This window comes from Hevea brasiliensis, chromosome 3 (assembly GCF_030052815.1).
Source record: "Hevea brasiliensis isolate MT/VB/25A 57/8 chromosome 3, ASM3005281v1, whole genome shotgun sequence".
Classification (NCBI taxonomy): Eukaryota; Viridiplantae; Streptophyta; class Magnoliopsida; order Malpighiales; family Euphorbiaceae; genus Hevea; species Hevea brasiliensis.
The window spans coordinates 77927956-77948909 of NC_079495.1; the positions used below are offsets into that span (position 1 = coordinate 77927956).

The window sequence follows — 20954 nt, forward strand, 5'->3', positions numbered from 1 at the left end:
GCTGAGTTGAAAGAGCTGAAGGTACAATTACAGGAATTGTTAGATAAGGGTTTCATCTGCCCTAACGTGTCACCTTGGGGAGCACCAGTATTATTTGTGAAGAAAAAGGATGGTACTCTCCGCCTATGCATAGACTACAGACAGTTGAATAAGGTGACCATAAAGAATAGATATCCTCTGCCACGGATTGATGATTTGTTTGACCAATTGAAGGATGCAACTGTATTCTCCAAAATTAACTTGAGATTGGGCTACTACCAGTTGAGGGTGCAAGAGCAAAGGATTCCTAAAACTGCTTTTAGGACTCGGTATGGCCACTATGAGTTCTTGGTAATGCCATTCGGGTTGACTAATGCTCCAGCTGCTTTTATGGGCCTAATGAACACTATCCTCAAGCCATATTTGGAACAGTTTGTTGTGGTGTTCATTGATGATATTTTGGTGTACTCAAAGAATACAAAGGAACACGACAAGCACTTAAGGATAGTATTGTAGACTTTGAGGGAGAAGCAGTTGTATGCCAAACTGTCGAAATGTGAGTTTTGGCTAAAGGAGATTTCATTTTTGGGGCATATTGTATCTGCAGAGGGTATCCAAGTGGATCCTAGCAAAGTAGAAGTCATTCTTAATTGGAAGCCACCTAGAAATGTCATGGAAGTTCGGAGTTTCCTTGGTTTAGCTGGGTATTATCGAAGGTTTGTGAAGGGATTCTCCATACTAGCATCTCCACTGACCAAGCTACTTAGGAAGGATGTAAAATTTCAGTGGACTGATCGATGCTAGGAAAGTTTTGATGAGTTAAAGAGGCATTTAACTGAAGCTCCAGTCTTAACCTTGCCCACTTTGGGTAAGGAGTATACCATATACAGTGATGCTTCTCATAACGGATTAGGCTGTGTGTTGATGCAAGATAGAAACGTCATTGCCTATGCTTCACACCAGCTTAAACTGCATGAGAGGAATTATCCTACACATGACTTAGAGCTAGCAGCCATTGTCTTTGCCTTGAAGATCTGGAGACATTACTTGTATGGGGAGAGATGTTATATATACACAGATCATAAAAGTTTGAAGTACTTGGGCACACAAAAGGAGTTAAATTTGAGGCAAAGGAGATGGTTAGAGCTGATAAAAGATTATGATTGTTTGATAGACTATCAGCTTGGAAAAGCTAATGTTGTAGCTGACGCTTTAAGTCGCAAAACTATGGCTGGTTTGAGGGTTTCTCCTTTGTCCATGGTGCATGAATTAAGGGCATTGGATGCTAATTTGGAGATTAATGAAGATGGGCAGATGGTAGCTACTTGGCAAGTGAAGCCAATCTTTGTGAGAACAAATTAAAGCGATTACGCGAAGGATGATAAGTATTTGAAGTTGATGGAAGAGGCTCGAGATGGCAAGAAACCAGAATTATCAGTAAATGATGAGAGCTTGTTATTATATAAGGGCAGAATGTGCATTCCTGAGAATGTTGAACTGAGGCAGACTATTTTAAAGGAAGCACATGATTCACCTTTTACAATGCACCCTGGTGGAACCAAAATGTATAGAAGTGTGAAAGAGCACTATTGGTGGAGAGGAATGAAGAAAGACATTGCAGAATATGTTGCCAAATGCCTAACTTGTCAGCAAGTAAAGGCAGAACACCAAGTGCTGCGGGGTTGCTCTGACCATTGCCAATTCGAATGGAAATGGGAAAGAATCAATATGGATTTCGTGACAGATCGCCACGTACATAAAAGAATCATGATGCGCTTTGGGTTATTGTTGATAGATTGACCAAGTCGCACACTTTTGCCAGTGAGAATGGATTACAACCTGGAAAGATTGGCCAAACTATACATTGACGAAGTGGTGAGGTTGCATGGAGTGCCAATGTCTATTGTGTCTGATAGAGATCCTAGGTTCACTTCTAGATTTTGGGGTAGTCTCCAAAAAGCCCTAGGGACTAGATTGAACTTTAGTACAGCATTCCATCCACAGACAAACAGCCAGTCTGAAAGGATCATTCAGATTTTGGAGGATATGCTTTGGGCTTGTGTGATTGAGTTTGAAGGGAGTTGGGACACACACTTGCCTTTAATTGAATTTGCCTACAACAACAGTTATCAGTCAAGCATCGGAATGCCTCCATATGAAGCCCTTTACGGTAGGAAGTGTAGAACTCCTTTGTGTTGGGATGAAGTGGGTGAGAGGAAGTTGATTGGTCCAGAATTAGTGCAGCAGACAGAAGAAAAGGTTAAGCTCATTAGAGATAGACTCAAAGTTGCAACGGATAGACAGAAGTCCTACATTGACCTAAAGAGAAGAGATATTCGGTATAGTGTGGGTGACAAGGTGTTCCTGAAAGTTTCCCCATGGAAGAGGATCATGAGGTTTGGTAGAAAGGGGAAACTAAGTCCTCGCTTCATTGGGCCATATGAGGTTCTGGAAAGAGTGGGTCCATTGGCATATAGACTTGCATTGCCTCCGGAGTTAGAAAAGATTCACAACGTCTTCCACGTCTCCATGTTAAGGAGGTACAGATCAGACCCCTCTCACATTTTGCCAATGGAGGAGATTGAGGTGAATCCAGACCTGACATATGATGAAGTGCCCATAAAGATCTTGGCACATGAGGTGAAGCAACTGAGGAACAAACATATACCTCTAGTCAAAGTGCTGTGGAACCATCATTCAGGCCAAGAGGCTACATGGGAGCGTGAAGAGGACATAAGGAGACAGCACCCACAGCTATTTAGGAACTGAGACCAGGTAAATTTCGAGGACAAAATTTATTTTTAAGGATGGGAGAATTATAACACCCCGAACCTCCGAGTTATGAATAGTACTATTTTTTGTCCGTGACTAATACTATTCGAAGATACCTTGAGGACCAAAAATAAATAGAAATTAATTGAGATAGACACAATAAAAATTCTAGTGAACAAAAAAAAAAAAACTAAGGACTCATCGGGTATTATAAAAAGAAGAATTATGACCCGATGAGGGGCATTTTGGTCAATTCACCTCAAGAGTTGACTTTTGACCAAAATGTCAATTAAATTAAATAAAATTAATGAATTAAATTATGGGGTAAAAATTGAAGAAAAATTCAAGTAAAAATATGTAAGGGAAAATTTAAGAAATGAAAACTTAAACTTTCATTTCCATTATGACAAAATTAAAATGAAAGACTTATGGGCTTTTGATAGTTAAATTTAATTATTTAATTAAAAGGAAAAATTAAGTAAAAAAAAAGAGAATAAAAATTTAAGTTTAATTATCCTTATGGCACAATTAAAATTTATAATTTTAATAAGCTAATTTTGGGGATATATATATATATATATATATATATATATATATATATATAAGAAGACAAATGTCTTCTTCATTTCTTTTTTCGTAAGAGGCCACCACCCTCTCCTCTCTCTTTCTCTCTCTCTCTTTTTCTCTTCTTCTTCCACTTCTTCCCCTCATTGATTTCCCCTCTCAAGTTTTAATTCCCTCAAATTCCCTTCTTAAATTCCATAGCCCACTAAAAGAAAACATGAAAGAGATATTTGATTGAGAGATTAAAAGCAAGGAGAATAAGAATTGGAAGAAAAGTGAAGTTGGAAAGAAATTAACAAGATGTAATTTTCTTTTCATTTTAGATTAGTTGTATAAGCTTTGAATGAAGTTAATTTATGATGAAATTTCATAAGAAAATGAAAGAAAACATATATGGAACCTAAACTAGGGTTTTAGCCAAATGGGAGAAAAATTAGGGTTTTGAACATTAGGGTTTAGAGACCAAAAATGTAAAGAAGTGCTAAATGATGTCTTTGACATAGTTTAAGTAAAGAAATGGCCATTTGTGACCTAATTAAGTGTGTGAGAAGTGTTTAAATCAAAGCCAAATTCGGATTGGGTATGAAGCATGACCAAAAGTCAATTTTGAGGGATCAAAAATGAAATTTTACAAGTGCAATTGGAATGGGACCAATTGGGACTAAAAATAGGCACTAAATGACATAATTTTCATTTAGGAAGCACGCCCAAAAAGTGACCAAAACCTAGTGAACAAACCGACCAAACTTGAGAAATTGCAGTATGAACAGTACACATGAACAGTAATTGTGTTTGGGTCATAACTCAAGCTAGGCAGGTCAAAATGACCTGAACTTTTACCAGTAATTAGATGAGATATAGACCTAAAACTTTCATGAAGAACACAAACCCAAATTATGCCATTAACCCAATCAAATTATTGAGCAAAGTTGACTTACTAAATCTGCAAAACTGCAGAATTGCCAAATGAACAGTAAACTTTGCAAGGCTATAACTCTCTCTAGAAAACTCCGATTTAGGCGATTCTTAAACCGATGGAAACCTAAGACATAGTAGAATATTTCATATGATCAATGTTAGGCCAAATTATGAACTTAACTCAATCAAATTGTGAAAAGAAGTCGGGTCACCGAATCTGCCAGAATCTGGGCACCTAAAATTGACCAAATGAACAGTAAACTTTGCAAGGCTATAACTCTCTCTAGAAAACTCCGATTTAGGTGATTCTTAAACCGATGGAAACCTAAGATATAGTAGAATATTTCATATGAAGAATGTTAGGCCAAATTATGAACTTAACTCAATCAAATTGTGAAAAGAACTCGGGTCACCGAATCTGCCAGAATCTGGGCACCTAAAATTGACCAAATGAACAGTAAACTTTGCAAGGTTATAAATCTCTCTAGAAAACTCCGATTTAGTCGATTCTTAAACCGATGGAAACCTCAGACATAGTAGAACATTTCATATGAAGAACATTAGACCAAATTATGGACTTAACTTGGTCAAATTGCTGAACAAAGTTGGATCGATAAATCTGCCAGAACAAAATCTGCAGCATGAACAGTGACGTGAACAGTAATGGTGTTTTTCGCATAACTTGAGCTACACAGCTCCGAATTAGGCGATTCAAAAAGGAAAATAAAGTTAAGACCTAAATGAACAATTTTCATGAAGAACATCTCACCAAATTATGATTGAAACTAGGTAAAAATTGGGTTCAAAGATTGGGGCACCAAGCTGTCCCAAAACCAAAATATTCTAAAATTTTCAAAGCTAACTTGGGATGCATTAGACATGCATATAATGAGTTCTTAGCAGCAATTGAGATTGGTATTGAGGTATTCTATTTGTGTATTTTCAGTAGAAAAAGAAGTTGGAACGGACAAGGAGAAGTAGGTAACAATAAAGGAGAGCATTGAAGGTTTGTGCACAACTAACATTTTTCTTTGTTTTAGCTTCATAAATTGATTTGAATAAGTTTATTTGAATGAGTTTGATTTGAAATGAGTTTATTTTGAATGAGGTATGTTTTTCTCTTGTATTTGAGGAATTTGTGTGTTGCCACCCCTTTTATGGATTTTATGATGATTTGAATATGCTATTGTTTTGCAAACGTGATTATTGATTTAGAAACTCTTGAAAGTTGTTTTGAAACCACAGTTAGCATGACAGTCCCTTCGGAACTCCCCAGTAGTAACGGCTACTTGGGGTTTTATAATTGATATTGATTATGTCTCCCATTAATAATGGTTAGTGGGGTAAGACTACATGAGTACTCATTAGCTAGCTAGCCCTTTCCCTCATTAATAACGGTTAGTGAGGTTGAGATTGCTTTATCGTGGTGTACAACACGGCACTGATCGTGAAATTTTGTGTCATGGCTTGAACTGTGTGTTGATGTTGGCAACACTAATGCTTTGTGAATTGTGATTTATGAAGTGTGATTTCTCATTTGAAATGTTATTCCAATAAATGGCTCTTATGAACTTAGAACTATTGTGAAGTTTTCATGCTTAAGAAAAATGTGATTTATTATGCTTTGACAAATTATGTTTTACTTTAAGTTTTAAAGTTATTAGTTGTGCACCACTGAGTGATATACTCAGCGATAGCTTCTTTATGCTGTCACAGGTAAGGGAAAGGAGAAGGCTGCCAAGTGAGAGACTTGGAAGCAGCATTTTGGTATTATTTATGGGTATATATTGTAGTCATACCCCCTGTAATTTCCTTTTGATGTATTTTGTACCTATATGCATGGATGTACGGACATTGAGCAGTTTGTATTTAAAAACATTGCATTGCTATCACATTTTGAGTTTGTAATTATTTTGTATTTTACTTTGAGACTTATGAAAATGTAACTTTTGCAATATTTAGTCTATCATTATTTCCAATGAATGTTTGCATGGAATTTTAACTATTCTCATACAGTTTTCCGCAAAAGAATTGATAAGATAAAAAGCTATGGTTTTGTTTTAAAATCCTTTGTAGCATAACAAATGGGTTATCGGTTGGTGGAGTTCGGTGATTCATTAGGCATGCTACGGGAACATGTCATGCCTTACAAGGGATAAGGTGTAACATTACCCCTCTGTAAGACATAACATGATCCTGTAATATACCTAATAAATTACCGAACTTCGCCTACCAATAATCTATTAAATATGCTACAAGAGATTTTAATGTATCAAAGTCATTTTATAGGCTTAGTGTGGTGATAAAAAGATTATCAAAGTGTCTTTGATTCAATTGAGTATTATAAAATTTATTTAGGAGTTAATAGGTATTTTTAAAATTTTACAGAAAATCCACATGGTGACAGTTAAAAATACAATAAAACAGTTCTTCTAAATCTGTGAAAATTAATTCATAAAAATGTATCATCCACAATTCAAACCCAAGTCATCTCTTTTATTCATTCAATACCAATAAGTGTGTTCTTTTCATATACAAATCAAAATAGAGGTTCTTACATAAATTTACATAGCAAAGGTAATAAAATATTATTACAATTTTGTTTATACAACTGCTCATTTGTCTTTATGTGCATATAGATTAATTTACATCAAAATTAATTTACAAAAGGGTATACCTAAGATGTATACTTGAAGCTAGGTCTAATACTACTCCACACTGCTCACTCTGCAGCTCTTTCTTTTCTCTTACCTGTGACAGCATGAAACAGCTATCGCTGAGCATAACACTCAGTGGTGCACAACTAAAAATTAAAACTCACTATAAACATAGTTTATCAATTGGTAAACAAGAGTTTAAAATATTCACAATTCCATAAATCACAAAACTAATACCAACATTTTCAATAACAATTTATCAAAGTAATTTCAAACGACAGTGTTGCCAACAATTCACACAGCTTAGGTCATGACACAAAATTTTTAATCAATGCTGTGTTGTACACCATGACAAAGCAATCTACAACCTCACTAACCGAAATTAATGAGGGAGGTGGCTAGCTAGCTATATGAGTACTCATCCGAACTCAACTCAACTGACAAGCCAGAGAGGGAGGAAACATAATCAAACTCAACCCCATAAATAGGGGAGGAACATAATATGAAATTGTCATACCAAGTGTGATTTCAAAACGATCCAAATAATTTCATTCAAAGAATTTCATTGCAAATCAACAATCACATTTCATTCATAAATTTCCCTTATAGGGTTAGCAACACACAATTTGTCAAATTAAAATTCTCAATGCAATAAAAATTATAAATCATTCATATAAGCTTATTCAAATTAATTTCCAATTGAAAAACAAGGAAATAGGAAATAGGATTAGTTGTGCACAAACCTTATGTGAATCTTCTTTTTCTTGACTCAATTCTCCTTATCCTTCAAAGTCTCCTTTTCCACTGAAAATATACAATTAAATTATTTTAATACTCCTCCCAATTATCTTCAATAACTACTCAAATAAATGCCTAATGCATCCCTAAGTAAATTTTGAAATTTCATATGTTCTGGGTTTAGGGCAATTTTAGACCCTGATTTTGTAACCCTATTTCAACTTAGTTTTAGTCATAATTTGATGAAGTGTTCTTTATGAAATTTGTTCCTCTATATCTTAGTTTTATTTTCCAATTTGAATCACTTAATTTGGAGTTTTGTAGCTCTAGTTATAGTCAATTTACCAAGTACTGGTCCAGTGACCAATACTATTCTAGAATATGGTAGATTTTGGAACTCAACTTTGTCAAGCTAATTGGATAAGTTATAGTCATAATTTGGCTTGGTGTTCTTCATATAAGTTGTTTTCCTATGTCTCATGGTTACACAGGATTAAGAATCACTAAATTTGAAGTTGTGTAGGGTAAGTTATGGCTAATTAACCAACTTGGACTCATAAATCCTATAACTCCAGAATTCCAAGTTTTAGGTCAACTTTGCAATTAATATTTAGGGGTCTTACACCTAAAATTTGGGTAAGGTTTCTGAACCAATGTTGTAGTCCTAATTCTTAGGTTTTCAGATCATTTTGGTTCATCCCATTTGGAATTTTCTACTGAAAGTTATGGTCTAATTACTGTCCTGAGATCAAATGGCAGAAACTGGTTCCAGTGCAGGAATTTCAGATTGGAAATTCCTAACTTCTCCTAACCATTTCCCTAAGTTACTTAGGATCTGGGTTTTCATCAAAACATGAAATTTTTAGTTTTATGTCTTATGAGAATTTTGGCTTTAGAATCACATAATTTGCATTTTTGTAACCCAAGTTATGACAATTTTGCCAAAACTGGTCGGATAAGTAATTATCCAGAATTTCTAGGTTAGTTTAGAATCAGGGCAGATTTGCTGGACCAATTGAGTCTAGCAATTTCATCAATTTAAGGTCATAATTTAGCTCTATTATCTTCATAAAAATTGTTCTTCTATGTCTCAAGTTTCCATTGGTTTAAGAATAGGTCAATTAGAGTTTCCTAGTGTGAGTTATGTCTAATTTACTAAGTACTATTTATTTAGTCATTTTTTGTCAGGTCTAGAATTGCAATCTGGATTCAAGCCAAATTTAGAGCAATCTATGGTCAATTTCTGAACAAGGTGTCTTCATGAAAATTCTAGCATTATGTCTTAGGTTTCATCTCCAATTAGCCTCACATTAATTGGAGCTATGTAGCTCAACTTATACTCATTTAACCCTATTGGACTCAAGGGTCCAAAATTCTAGCAACTCAACACACTACAAGTCCATCAATTTCTTTCATCAATTTAACATAATTTCTCAACTAAAGTATGCCAAATGACAATAATTAGGCCTTATAAACATCAATTTTATAACATACCATGAAAGTCCTAATTTCCATAAACCCTAATTTTTCCATCTTCTAAACTCATGCAAAGTCATGCAAGCTCAACACCTAACTCATGAATACCACTTCATATAAGCTCAATTTCATGCTCAATTCATTTAAAACATACCAAAACCCTAAGGTTCCTAAGCTGATCGAAATTCTTACATCAAGATTCATGCATAATTTTTATGATTTCTAAAGTTAAATCCTCATATCCAAGCTTATTTCCATGCATACATAGTCAAGTTAGCTTAAAAGAAAGCTTAACTCTAATGGAGTTCTTCCAACTCTTCTAATCTTCCACTTTCTCCTAATTTCTTACTTCCAAATCTTCTAATTTAGTGTTGATTCTAAGTTTTCTACAAATTTTAGGTGAGATTGGTGGATGAAAGTAGGGCTTCCCAAGCTTAAGATTCACTTAACAATGGAGAAAATGGTGAGAGAGAGAGAAAGGATAGGTGAGCCAGCCAAATGGGATGGGAAAGAAGATGATTTTGATTTTAATTAATTTTGTCTTTTTTTTTCTAATAATTATCCCCAAAATTTAGTAATTCAAAATTATAATTTTTAGTTGTGTCATACTTAGGTCATGGTGTCTGAGGATTTAACCCAAAATCGTTCAGAGTGGAAAAAGCGAATCCATATAGCCGACCCCAAATTTTTGGGATAAAGGCTTAGTTGAGTTGAGTTGAGTTATATACTTAGGTCATGGTGATTTCATAATGGAATTAAAATTAGAAATTTTCATTTATTTTTATTTTCTTTCCCTACATTTATTCATTTTTAATTCCTTTTTCAATATTTTTAATAGACATTTAGGTCAAAAGTCACCTCCAAGAGTGAATTGACCAAAATACCCCTCATCAGGTTATAGTCTATCTTTTAATAATACCCGATGAGTCTTTAAGTTCTGATTCATTTATTTGTGCTTGTTCCCTCTTTATTTCCATGATTTTGTAGTTCTCAATAGTTTCGCAATTATCCCCTAACTAAGGATGCCATGGGGTCCCACACAAATTTAGGATAGCAACTGAGCTCGCAGTCACTTCCTAAGTTGATCACTCATCATCAGAATTTAGGCTCATTTAATCGGTTTGTGCTTCATTTTTCTTATGTTCATCCAACCTCATTTGATCTTAATTAATTTTATTTCTAATCTCTCTATGCAATTTAATTATGGTTATAGACATCCTAGCTATCTGAACAAATATTTGTCACCGGAATAGTAGAATATACAAGATTACTTAGTATGAGGGTGTTACATAAGTTGTTGTAAATTACCAGTTATCCAATTATTCAGCCTAAGTACTTTTGAAACCATAGAGAAAATGAAACCTATATATGATCCTATATATGGTTGAGAATAGAGACTGGTGCTGATAATGTGTTATAAAATAATGTAAAACTAAGAGAATAATAGAGAGGAGAAGATTGAGAGAAAGTAGATTTCTTATTGATTTTTAATTGTATATCATATATAATGTCTTTATTTATAGGAAAATATGAGAAAATAAAGATTCATAATTAATAAAATACTTAATGAATTATATTGAACTTAGAGAGAGAAAATTAAGAGTTTAGAGTTAAAAATGCTAATGGAAGTTCATCTTAAATATATTCATAACAAATTTTAATTAATTATAAAAAAAAATATTTAGTAATCTAAAAATAAATACTTTTGACGCAAACAGTATATAAAATAAATCGTTGGAAAAATAAGATACCTTAGAATGTAAAAGCGAAAATCACATTACATTTCTATATTTTTTTAGGAAAAAATTAAGGGCCAAAACTCCAATAAAAGCGAAAATCACATTATATTTCCCTATAACTCCAATATTTTCATTTCTTACTTCCATTGTTTTTCAAACTCGAAATTTCCACGCACTACTTGTATTTTATCTGTAATCTACAACTACAACATCCCTATAGCTGAAGATAGCCATTGTTTAGCAGAGTCCTCTTCCAACGATCCTAAGCAAAAATTGCATACATATATACAAAAGAATGCAAATCCAAACTATATTCCTTTTTATCAAAGCGCAAGCTTCAAGTCTTGTACTCAGTTAAGGCATCATCTACCGAGAAGATCTTCAGCTCTGAAACTCCATATCATGGAAGGTGAATCTTCCTTTTTCTTTTTCTTTCAGCGCTGAAACCCTAAATTCTCTGTCCTTTGACTTGTTTTTACTTCGCTCGGAAGTCGATTTGACTCTTGTGATTTCCGGCCATTTTAGATGTTTGTTTTTTTGTTGGTTCTTTGGTCTCGTAATCTTGAATTGGCAACTGTGAGTTTTTTTTTTTTTGGGTAATATTTTTCATAGATTATGTAGATTCCTGTTCTGCGTGATGGGTTGATCTTCAATTTTGAGATACCTGAATTAATTGGCAACTGTAGAATCCATAGTTTATTTGGAAATTTTCATAATTGAGCATGTGCGAGCAAGCTGAATGATGTAGATTCGGATCCCATCTTGTTGATTCAAACTTCAATTGATTTTGGATTATTTTTAAGTGCATTTCTATTTGGGTTTGGCTCTTCCTTGTGGAATTGAAAATGTTCAAGTGCAATTTTCGTTTTCTTTTCTGCGTATCTATGTGTGTGTGTGTGTGTGTGTGTGTGTGTGTGTGTAATACAATACTCTTTTTCCCCTCTTCTTTTTTAAATATAATTATGTTACTTTGATTTTCCAAAGAATGAGTGCTAAAAGCTAACTTCTTAGGATTGAATAAAAGCTTTCAATGTAATTTTATGCTTGTTATGTGCTTAATTCTGATGTTGACTAATTATAAGGGGCAATTGTCTGTTAAAACTTGTGACTTGGGGTACATATAGTAGAAGTTCTAGATCATGCAATATTGGGATATGGTTACTTGGCTCTTGTTATTTTGTTATTGCATGTAAAACAGGAAGACTCTGTGTGTATGGAATAGTCTAGAACTGGGTGTGCAAATGCAGATAGAAGCTGATTAATTTTTTACTGGAAGTTGGCCATGGGAGAATTACAAAATTGCAAAATGTAAACAATTTGTGGTCATGCAAATTATAGAACTGATAATTAACAATATTCTCTTTATTGGCAATTCATGTTTAAAGCTTATGATGTCAGGATGTGTATGTTAGAAGGTAATGGGTCAAGTGTAAGTGAGGAGAAACTCTAGGAATAGATGGAATGATGTAAAACTCGGATGCCAATGCTTGATAGCTGTTGTCAATTTTCTAAAAATTGGCAGACACAGAATCCTATATGACATTGTTTGGGAGTAGAAACTGAGTAACTTTATATGGCTGCACACGTGAAGAGAGAGAGTTTCTGAGAAATTCAAGGCGTTAAAGGCTTCATTTATTGCAAATGACTTGACTTTTTGGTTCATTAATTTCATACTGATTAAAACACAATCACATCAACCGAGATTTATTCTAGACCTAGTAGCTTGTCTTAACTCCAATTAAATTTTGGCTAATCTAGAAATCTTTATGTCACGACGGAGAATCTTTATGTCACGACAGAGTTTACTCTTTTTTTTTTTTTTTTTTTTTCGGTCGAATCCAATAGTTGTTCTGGTTTATTATAGGATATTGTTATATTCATCTTCTTATGTGGTGTCTATTGTGGTAAAATACTAAAATTTTAATTTATTGATGATTATAGTATGCTTGATAAAATTTGCAGAAAACTGAATCCAATTAACTGTTTGAATCTTGTTTGCTTTCCTGATTCATGTTTGCTAGTCTCTGCATAATTTTGTAGCCATTATTTTTCAGAGTATTTTATTTTGAGAATGGAACCTGTTGCTGAATGTTATATCTGGAGATAGAGTTAAGTCTTTGTTTAGCTGTCATGAGGTGATTAGGGGACCACCTTAAGTTTTCACCTTTTATGGTAGATGACATTTCAATTATCATGTTGCCAATCATGTCTCATATACAGCACATAGTTATCAAAGGCTCAAGGCGTATTAAGGCGCCAAGGGGTCCTAGAGCCTAGGCACAAGGCGCAAGGTGCAGGCGCGTGCCTAAGCGAGATGTGGCACAAAAAAAAAAATCACGAAAAGTCAAATAAATGTGAATATTCCATTGAGCTTTAAATAACATAAAACTAGAAATAATAGTAAGTAATAAGTATTCTTGTACTAATATATTAAAACTTGAATAGTCTTTTAATGTCTCAAAATTAAAGTCAAGCAATCATAAAATAACTACTCTTCAATCTTCATCAAGAGTAGCATTATAATCTTCTTCATCTTCTTCTACACCTTTATCTTCTTGATACTCATCTTCAAAATAAATATCTTCATCATCTTCTTCATCTTAAGAACTAAAAGAGTATTATTTAGTTTTCAAGTTAGTGGATGATGCTTTTCCTTTTTCTTTTGGCATAGATCTTGAAATAGGTGTACATGCAAATATATTTTTTTTAAAAGATAATAAGAGAGTGGTAGTGTTGAAAATAGAAATAGGGGAGGTTTGTGATACTGGTTGTAGTGATTTGATGGGATTTTAGCGACTAGTTATTTCTAACAGTACTCAGTTCGATAACTTCTTAGTGCATCAATATCGAACTATAATAGATCGACAAATTTCGAGTTGAGTGATAGTGCTTTTTATTAGTGGAAGTGCTGGCCGAAGGTGGAAATAAAAAAGGCGCATCTTTCTAGAGCCTTGTGCTTGGAGCAAGGCGCACGCCTAGGCGCATAAGGCAAGGTCCTAGTGAATGCTGCCTAGGGTTGGAGTCTGGTGAGCCTAGAACCTGAGGCGTGCTTTTAATAACTATGATACAGCATGTTGAGAAAGAGGTTAGTTTAAAGGTCTATATCGGAAGCACATTTCCAATGAAGAAAACATAAGCACGCATGCACAAAGGGGGAAAAATAAAAGAAGAAAAAAGGGAAGAGAAGAAAGAGTCATTCTTTTGAAATTTGATATTGGCTATGAAATTCCCTGCAGATAATAATATATTGAAAGTGTGATGGCAACCGATAGAAGATCTATTTAGGAACTTTGAAATTATGATTGACCACATGCAGTGCTGTCAGCTAAGCTGTGCAATTGGGTGAGGCAGGGCATAACCTAAGAGCCATAACTAGGTCCAGGTGAGGTGATCCTAGGTGCTACCTTGGGTCTAGGAATGTGAGGCTTTCTCCTCATTTATTTGGTACTTATTAGCCTTTTTTGCTTGATATATGTTGCTGTCATTTATTACAAAAGCACCATGAGCTTCAGTAGGACAAAAGGTGTTCTGCTCTTTTACAAATACAAGTAGGAGAATAAAGACCATAACTTGGAGCAAAACAAAAGTGAAAGAAACAGAAGACTGAATCTCATGGTTAAATATTTTGATTTTGAATGATTTTTATTTGGAGAAACTGTTGATATATAAGAGAAAATACAACGGCTTCAAGTTCCAGGGAAGTAAATCTTTGAAGAGGAAGAGTTTAGTTTAGAGAAAGTGCATGAGATTGACTGCTATGTGGAAATTTTTCTGGATATTATGAAGATTCTAGCATTTTAGATTTTCTTGCTAGAAACTTTTGTTGAAGTTATAAATTTTGTTTTTTTGAGTTATTTTACTTTCAGCCTATCTAAATAATATTCTTTTGTTGATCATATTGCATTTATGGTGATACAACTCAACTAAGCGTTTATCCCAAAAATTTATTAGGGTCAGCTATATGAATTTCTTTCTCCACTCTAAACGATTTTGGGTTCAATCCTTGGACTTGGCCAAATGGCTAGTTTACACCTAGTGTCTTGGTTGTTGGGGGGTCTTGCCACCTGACAAGGGCACCTTTTACTTTTGATAACACTCTGAACACATGTGCTTCATGTCAAAGGTTGCCATTGGCACAAGTAAATAATGTAGGTCATATTGCAAAATAATCAAACAAATTTGACAGTATTCTTTTTAAGCCGCTACAGTCTGATTCTTTTACTCATAATTTTAGTCTCTCTCTACTGTATGGATGTAGATGAGTTAATTAGAAAATTTTATAAGACTTACAATATTAATAATTTTGTGTTCAAGTTCCTTGGTGTCTAAGTTTTATCCTTGGAAAATAACTTGATGGTGTGTGAGCCAGTTTCAGATCACGCTATGGGTTTATGCATGTTCGTTTGTTTCATGCCATAATTCAGAACTTCTGCATTGTAACATTAGGTGGCTGAAGCTCAACATCTGGTAGAAAATATGGTCTGAAGTCTGAACAAGGTGGAATGGTCCTGAACTTCTGCTGTTTTTTTTTTTTTTTTTCCCCTTCTCCCTTCTTCTTCTGCTGCTTCTTCCTTCTCCATTTTTTAATGTAGTTCAAGAAAAATATGTAAGCAAAGGCCATTTCATTGATGGAAAATGGTTCTGTTGTGGATGGTACAGATGAACTGATTTGGAAAGGCATGGTTTATCTGAAGTGATATTGAATTTCTGGGACTGGAAGCTGATTGTGTTCTTGCATAATTTTACTAGATGTGGAATTTGTGATGCTTTTATTTGTAGATATGTTTGCCATTTAGCCATCTTAATTCCTTCATTGTGCAGCTTTTGAACTTCTTAGGATCGGCAACACCCTTCTATGGATATTATTTTCTTCTTCTCATGCCTTAACCACCAAAATAACCAGATTTTTTTTTTATATTTTTTTCTTTCTTGGTTGAATCTGTTAGTTTTTGGTTTTTGACCTTTCATTTTATTCTGTGAATGTTATCATTTGGTTTATGTAATAAGTTTTTAACAGCTTAAACAGCAGGGATAACTTTGGTTTTATCGTGGCTATTTCAGGGTGGGTATCCAACAGTCATTTTAAAAGTTACCTTGCAAAGAAAATGACACATGTAGTGTAATGGCAACGTATAACAATCTGTAACAGAGTGTAGCAGTTAATAGACCTTTTCACCTGTGATCCTCAAATGTGTTATGTGTCAGAATTCCCAAGACCCAAAACCTGCAGAAGAAGAGGGAAGAAAAGAACAAAGAAGAAGAGAAAGATCGAGAAAGAAGGGAGGAGGGAGAGAAAGAGAGAATTAGAGAGAGAAGTGATTGTTGTATTATTCAATTCTTCACTTACCCCAATAAGTTACAATAGATAAATTTCAACAATTCTCCCTGAACTTATATAGTTGTAACACTACAGTCCTTTAACTTTAAAATGTAGCATAAAACTCCATAATCTTTCAAATTTTGCACAGAAAAATCCCTCTGACTTTCAATTACCGATTTTTTAGTTAGAAACTGATGTGAATAGCTCTCGCATGGCGCTTAGTCAACATTTCTCTCTTTTTTCTTATGCAAAGTGTAAAATTATGCTATTTATACATAAAAAATTATTCTGTCTATAAAGAGAAAAATGATTCAACTTACACATGACTTGAAAGAGAAAAGAGAATTTCTGATTAAAATCCATGCTGGAACTGTTTGGGTTAGCATCTAACTGAAAAACTGGTAATTGGAGATTATATAGATTTTACTGTGCAAAATATGAAAGTTGATAGAGTTTTATGTTACATTTTTAAGTTGAGAGACTGTAATGTTACAACTAGATAAGTTCAGGGACAGTTATCAAAATTTGTCCCAGTTACAACACTTCCTTATTTATACAATATATTCTCCTGTGCATTCTCACAACTCCTATTCTCCTTATTATCACAACAAAATGTTGCAACACATTGCTGTTTCATTATATAATACCATTATGTTAAAACCCTAGTGAAAAGCCTCACTAATGCAGTATTGGAAGAAGACTCAACCTAGGAATTATATTCATTATAGAATTAGGAAGTTTTGGTTTCTATCGTTTAGGAATTCTATTATTTAGGAATATTTATATGGTTCTATTAGGTTTAGTATTTTGTTATATGGGAATTTAGTGTTAATCTTGTGTAAGGATTCCAAATCATATTATTAGTAGGACTAGTTACTATACTATAAATACCTATGTCTTTCACGTATTTTGGGGGAGATTATTATGATATTATTGTTGACAATTAATAAGATCTGAGACTTTATTTCTCTTCTTTATTTGAGAAATCAAGAGGATATATTTCTCTACCTTTGAGAATTTGTTTCTCAACCCTGGTTCCTCATAACTCTATTGGTTCTGCATAACTCATGCTTTTGTGTCCGTCATTCTAAATGCTTGGTCAAACATATTATGTTGTTGACCTATATTTTTGTATTTTACTGCAGATCTCATGGCTTTTCTGCTTGCTTTGACAGCTTGACCATTGAGAATGTTTTGCTGTACCATATTTGCATTAGCATCATATGTTTAATTCCATTATTATTATAGAAAAAAAATATATCTTAAGTGTAACTGAACAATAAATATTGAGAACTTGTTATTTGACAGGTGGATCCCCAGACCAAGAATCTGTAGGATCTGGGACAAAAAGGTCTAGTGTATCATCTGGCAAGTCTCGTAACCGCAAGGAGTTTTTCTATAGGTTTGTGGACAGTGAAATTCTGACTGCCAAACTTGAGGACTGGTTTGAATCCATATTGGAGAAGTCAGCAGCAGAAAAATCTGCATTTGATGTCCCATTTGAGTTGATAGAACTTCAAAAGTTTGACTATGCATTGGAAGGGGTTTCATTTCAGCAGCTAATTCGGATGCCCAATGCTATGTATGGTTCAACGTCTGATGCTGTGGAAGCAACTGCTTATCTTGCTATTGAAGATTTTCTACATGCAAGTGTGAAGGGTCTGTGGGAAGCATTTTGGAGTGAGGATGATCCCATGCCTTTCTCCATTGCCTGTCTATACAATGCAAACTTAAAATTCTACCAGGCTGAGAAAGCAATAGCTAATGGAAAGCTTGGAGGACTTTGTGCTACTGGTATATTGCTGAACAACCCTAGACATCCACATGGAAAATGGAACCAAATTCTTGAACTGGCACTTTTGAGGCCTGATATTAGAAGCCTTTCTATGGGAAGTGATCAGCTGCCTTCATTATCTGTTTTAGGTGAGGCTCTCTTCTATGCTGTACGCATGCTATTATCAAGAAGCTTAAGCAGATTGAGCTTTTCTGAGTCTTCAAACTGTGTCTTTCTTCTTCTTGTTGATTCTCAATATGGTGGGGTTGTTAAAGTTGAAGGAGATGTAAATAAAATGGATTTTGATGTGAAAAATGTTTATGAGTGTTCAGCAGAGTGGATAAAAGAACATTGTAGAGTCTCAGTCTCCCCGATTGATAGGATCTGGAACAAGCTTGGAAATGCCAACTGGGGAGATATTGGTGCTCTACAGGTACTTTTTGCAACATTCCACTGCATTATGCAATTTGCTGGGATGCCAAAGCATTCAATTGAAGATTTAGCAGCTGATCATGGTTCTCGCTTACAAACAAGAAGAGTGGAACGGCAGTTAGGGGATACTAGAGTCAATGGAAATGGTCTCTTTCGGTTTCAGCATCGTAGTGGATCTCCTGAAATTGTTGAAGTTCAGGATGAATCCATCAAAGTCGAGTCCGAAGGTTTAATAATGAAGTTGGATGTAGGGTCTGTATTATGGTTGGAGGATTCAGACCAGCGAAGGGGTTATCAGATTGCTGATGTCCTGTATAATGGAGAACTACGGTATTACATTGCATCTCCTGTTGAAGATCCAGGTAAATCCCTATTCCTTTTTGTTGGTTCCCATCCTTCTCAACTGGAGCCAGCATGGGAGGATATGAATTTATGGTATCAAGTTCAAAGGCAGACTAAGATATTGACCATTATGAGACAGAAAGGTCTATCTAGCAAATATCTACCACAGTTAGGTGCTTCTGGCAGGATTATTCACCCTGGCCAGTGTCGGAAACCCAGCTTAGGTGGAAACTGTGATCACCCTTGGTGTGGTACCCCAATTCTTGTGACCAGCCCAGTTGGTGAAACAGTTGCTGATATGGTAAGTGCCAGCAGGTTTGGTTTGGATGAGGCTATCAGGTGTTGTCATGATTGCTTATCAGCACTTGCTATTGCCTCTTCTGCTGGCATTCGGCATGGAGATATCAGGCCAGAGAATGTAATTTGTGTGAGATCTGGTGCAAGGCATCCTTTTTTCGTTCTTATTGGCTGGGGTCATGCTATTCTTGAAGACAGGGATCGTCCTGCCATGAATCTCCACTACTCTTCAACTTATGCTCTGCAAGAGGGAAAGTTGTGCTCAGCTTCGGATGCAGAGAGCCTGGTGTATATGCTTTATTTTTCCTGCGGTGGTCCTTTGCCTGATATGGATTCAGTTGAGGGGGCACTGCAATGGCGAGAGACCTCTTGGTCAAGGAGATTAATTCAGCAGAAGCTTGGTGATGTCTCAACTGTGTTGAAAGCATTTGCTGATTATGTAGACAGTCTATGTGGAACACCATATCCAATTGATTACGATATATGGCTAAGAAGGTTAAGGGGAAATATTCATGATGAAGACCACGGGAAGGAAGTTGACACTTCAAGCTAGGACTTCTCTACTGGCTAAATTAGCAAAAAACAAACCCTTCGCTCATCTTAGTTGTTTTCACCCCCTTGCTGCAACAATATGGACGATCGGTGGAAGTCTCCAATAGTTGAAGTACAAAAGAAATAAATTACTGGAAAATTTTGATAATGGTTTGGGATATCTCTTTTACTATGGAGGTCATGGGGGCTTTCAACATAGATCAGCCATTCGTATTGGAGAAATTTTTGGTTATAGTTTGTTGGATTGGTGTGCACCCACATTCTGCAGAGGTTGAAATATCGTTGCTTTCTGTTTGGAGTTGTTTATAGATACATACATTGTATTATTTGCTGACATTTCTTTGTAAAGATATGAGCTATGAAGATTGTCCTTAAATTTGTATGATTAAGGTGTCTGAGATTGAACAATTCTCTGCATAGTCAGGTACAGTGCTTTACCATGAATTTATTGATTGGGTATGGGTGTACTTTGTGTGTATTGTTTCATTTTGTTTTTATTATTATTTTTTTTCTCATAACTTGTACTGAGCTATGGTATTTCAGTTTATGTTGGATATTCTTGCACGAAAATGCAAATAAGCGAAGCTGTTGGCTGTTGGATTGCTTGACACGAACAATATCAGTGCAATGGTTAGGTTATTTGAACTGTATTACGGGTGGGACTTAACCTGTTCTTTTTAGCTTCCCTCTTTGAATTTTAAAGAAAATGAAGTCTATAGAACTCCAATTATGCATATTCCGCCGGCTATAGATACATAATGGCAACAAAGATAATGGTGGAAGATTTTGGAGATAGACTTTTCATCTGAATCATTTTTAACTTGGGTCCTGAATAGATATCTGGTGTATATGTAGTGGTGTAGGTGTGCACGAAATTGTAACATAGCGTAGGTACTGGTTGCATAGTGGGTACATGTGATAACTTTTTTTTTTTTTTTAAAATGTATTAGGGTGTTAAATATTGTGAATTAAAGAGAGAGAGAGAGAGAGAATAGAATCGTTAGTCTTGCTTACAAAAAGCTATGCCATCTTTTACAATTAACTATTGATGCAGAATAAGAAGAAACCAAAAGGAGGAGAAACAGGGGCTCCACGGTGATGAGGAAGGATGCCCAACGGTGAACCGCTAAGATCAGAACCAGTGCGTCAAAATTAGCGGAGAAAGGTTTTGCCGAAATGGTAAAATGGCATGGCTTGTTGACATCGGCATTTGAAAGACATTGTCAGTTGCTTCATTATCGGCTCGTCTATTATTGTTTCTCAGTTCCTGCATACATAAAGAACTTGACGAATTCTTAGCACCCATTTCACTTTGGCCAATTAAAAAATAATCAACATAAGGATTTCGAAATCACTCATCATAAAAATATGCAAAATCTCTACCTATTTGATAA

At 34.9% G+C, this 20954-nt stretch overlaps 1 protein-coding gene across 1 annotated transcript; it reads left to right on the forward strand.

Moving 5' to 3' along the window:
- Window positions 1–10891: 10891 nt before the first annotated feature.
- LOC110662943 (uncharacterized) lies at window positions 10892–20038 on the forward strand. The gene is made up of 2 exons (XM_021822117.2): window positions 10892–11252; window positions 17472–20038. Exons 1-2 carry the CDS (start codon window positions 11246–11248, stop codon window positions 19559–19561), a joined length of 2097 nt encoding a protein of 698 aa, XP_021677809.1. The 5' UTR covers window positions 10892–11245; the 3' UTR covers window positions 19562–20038.
- The last annotated feature ends 916 nt before the right edge of the window (window positions 20039–20954 follow it).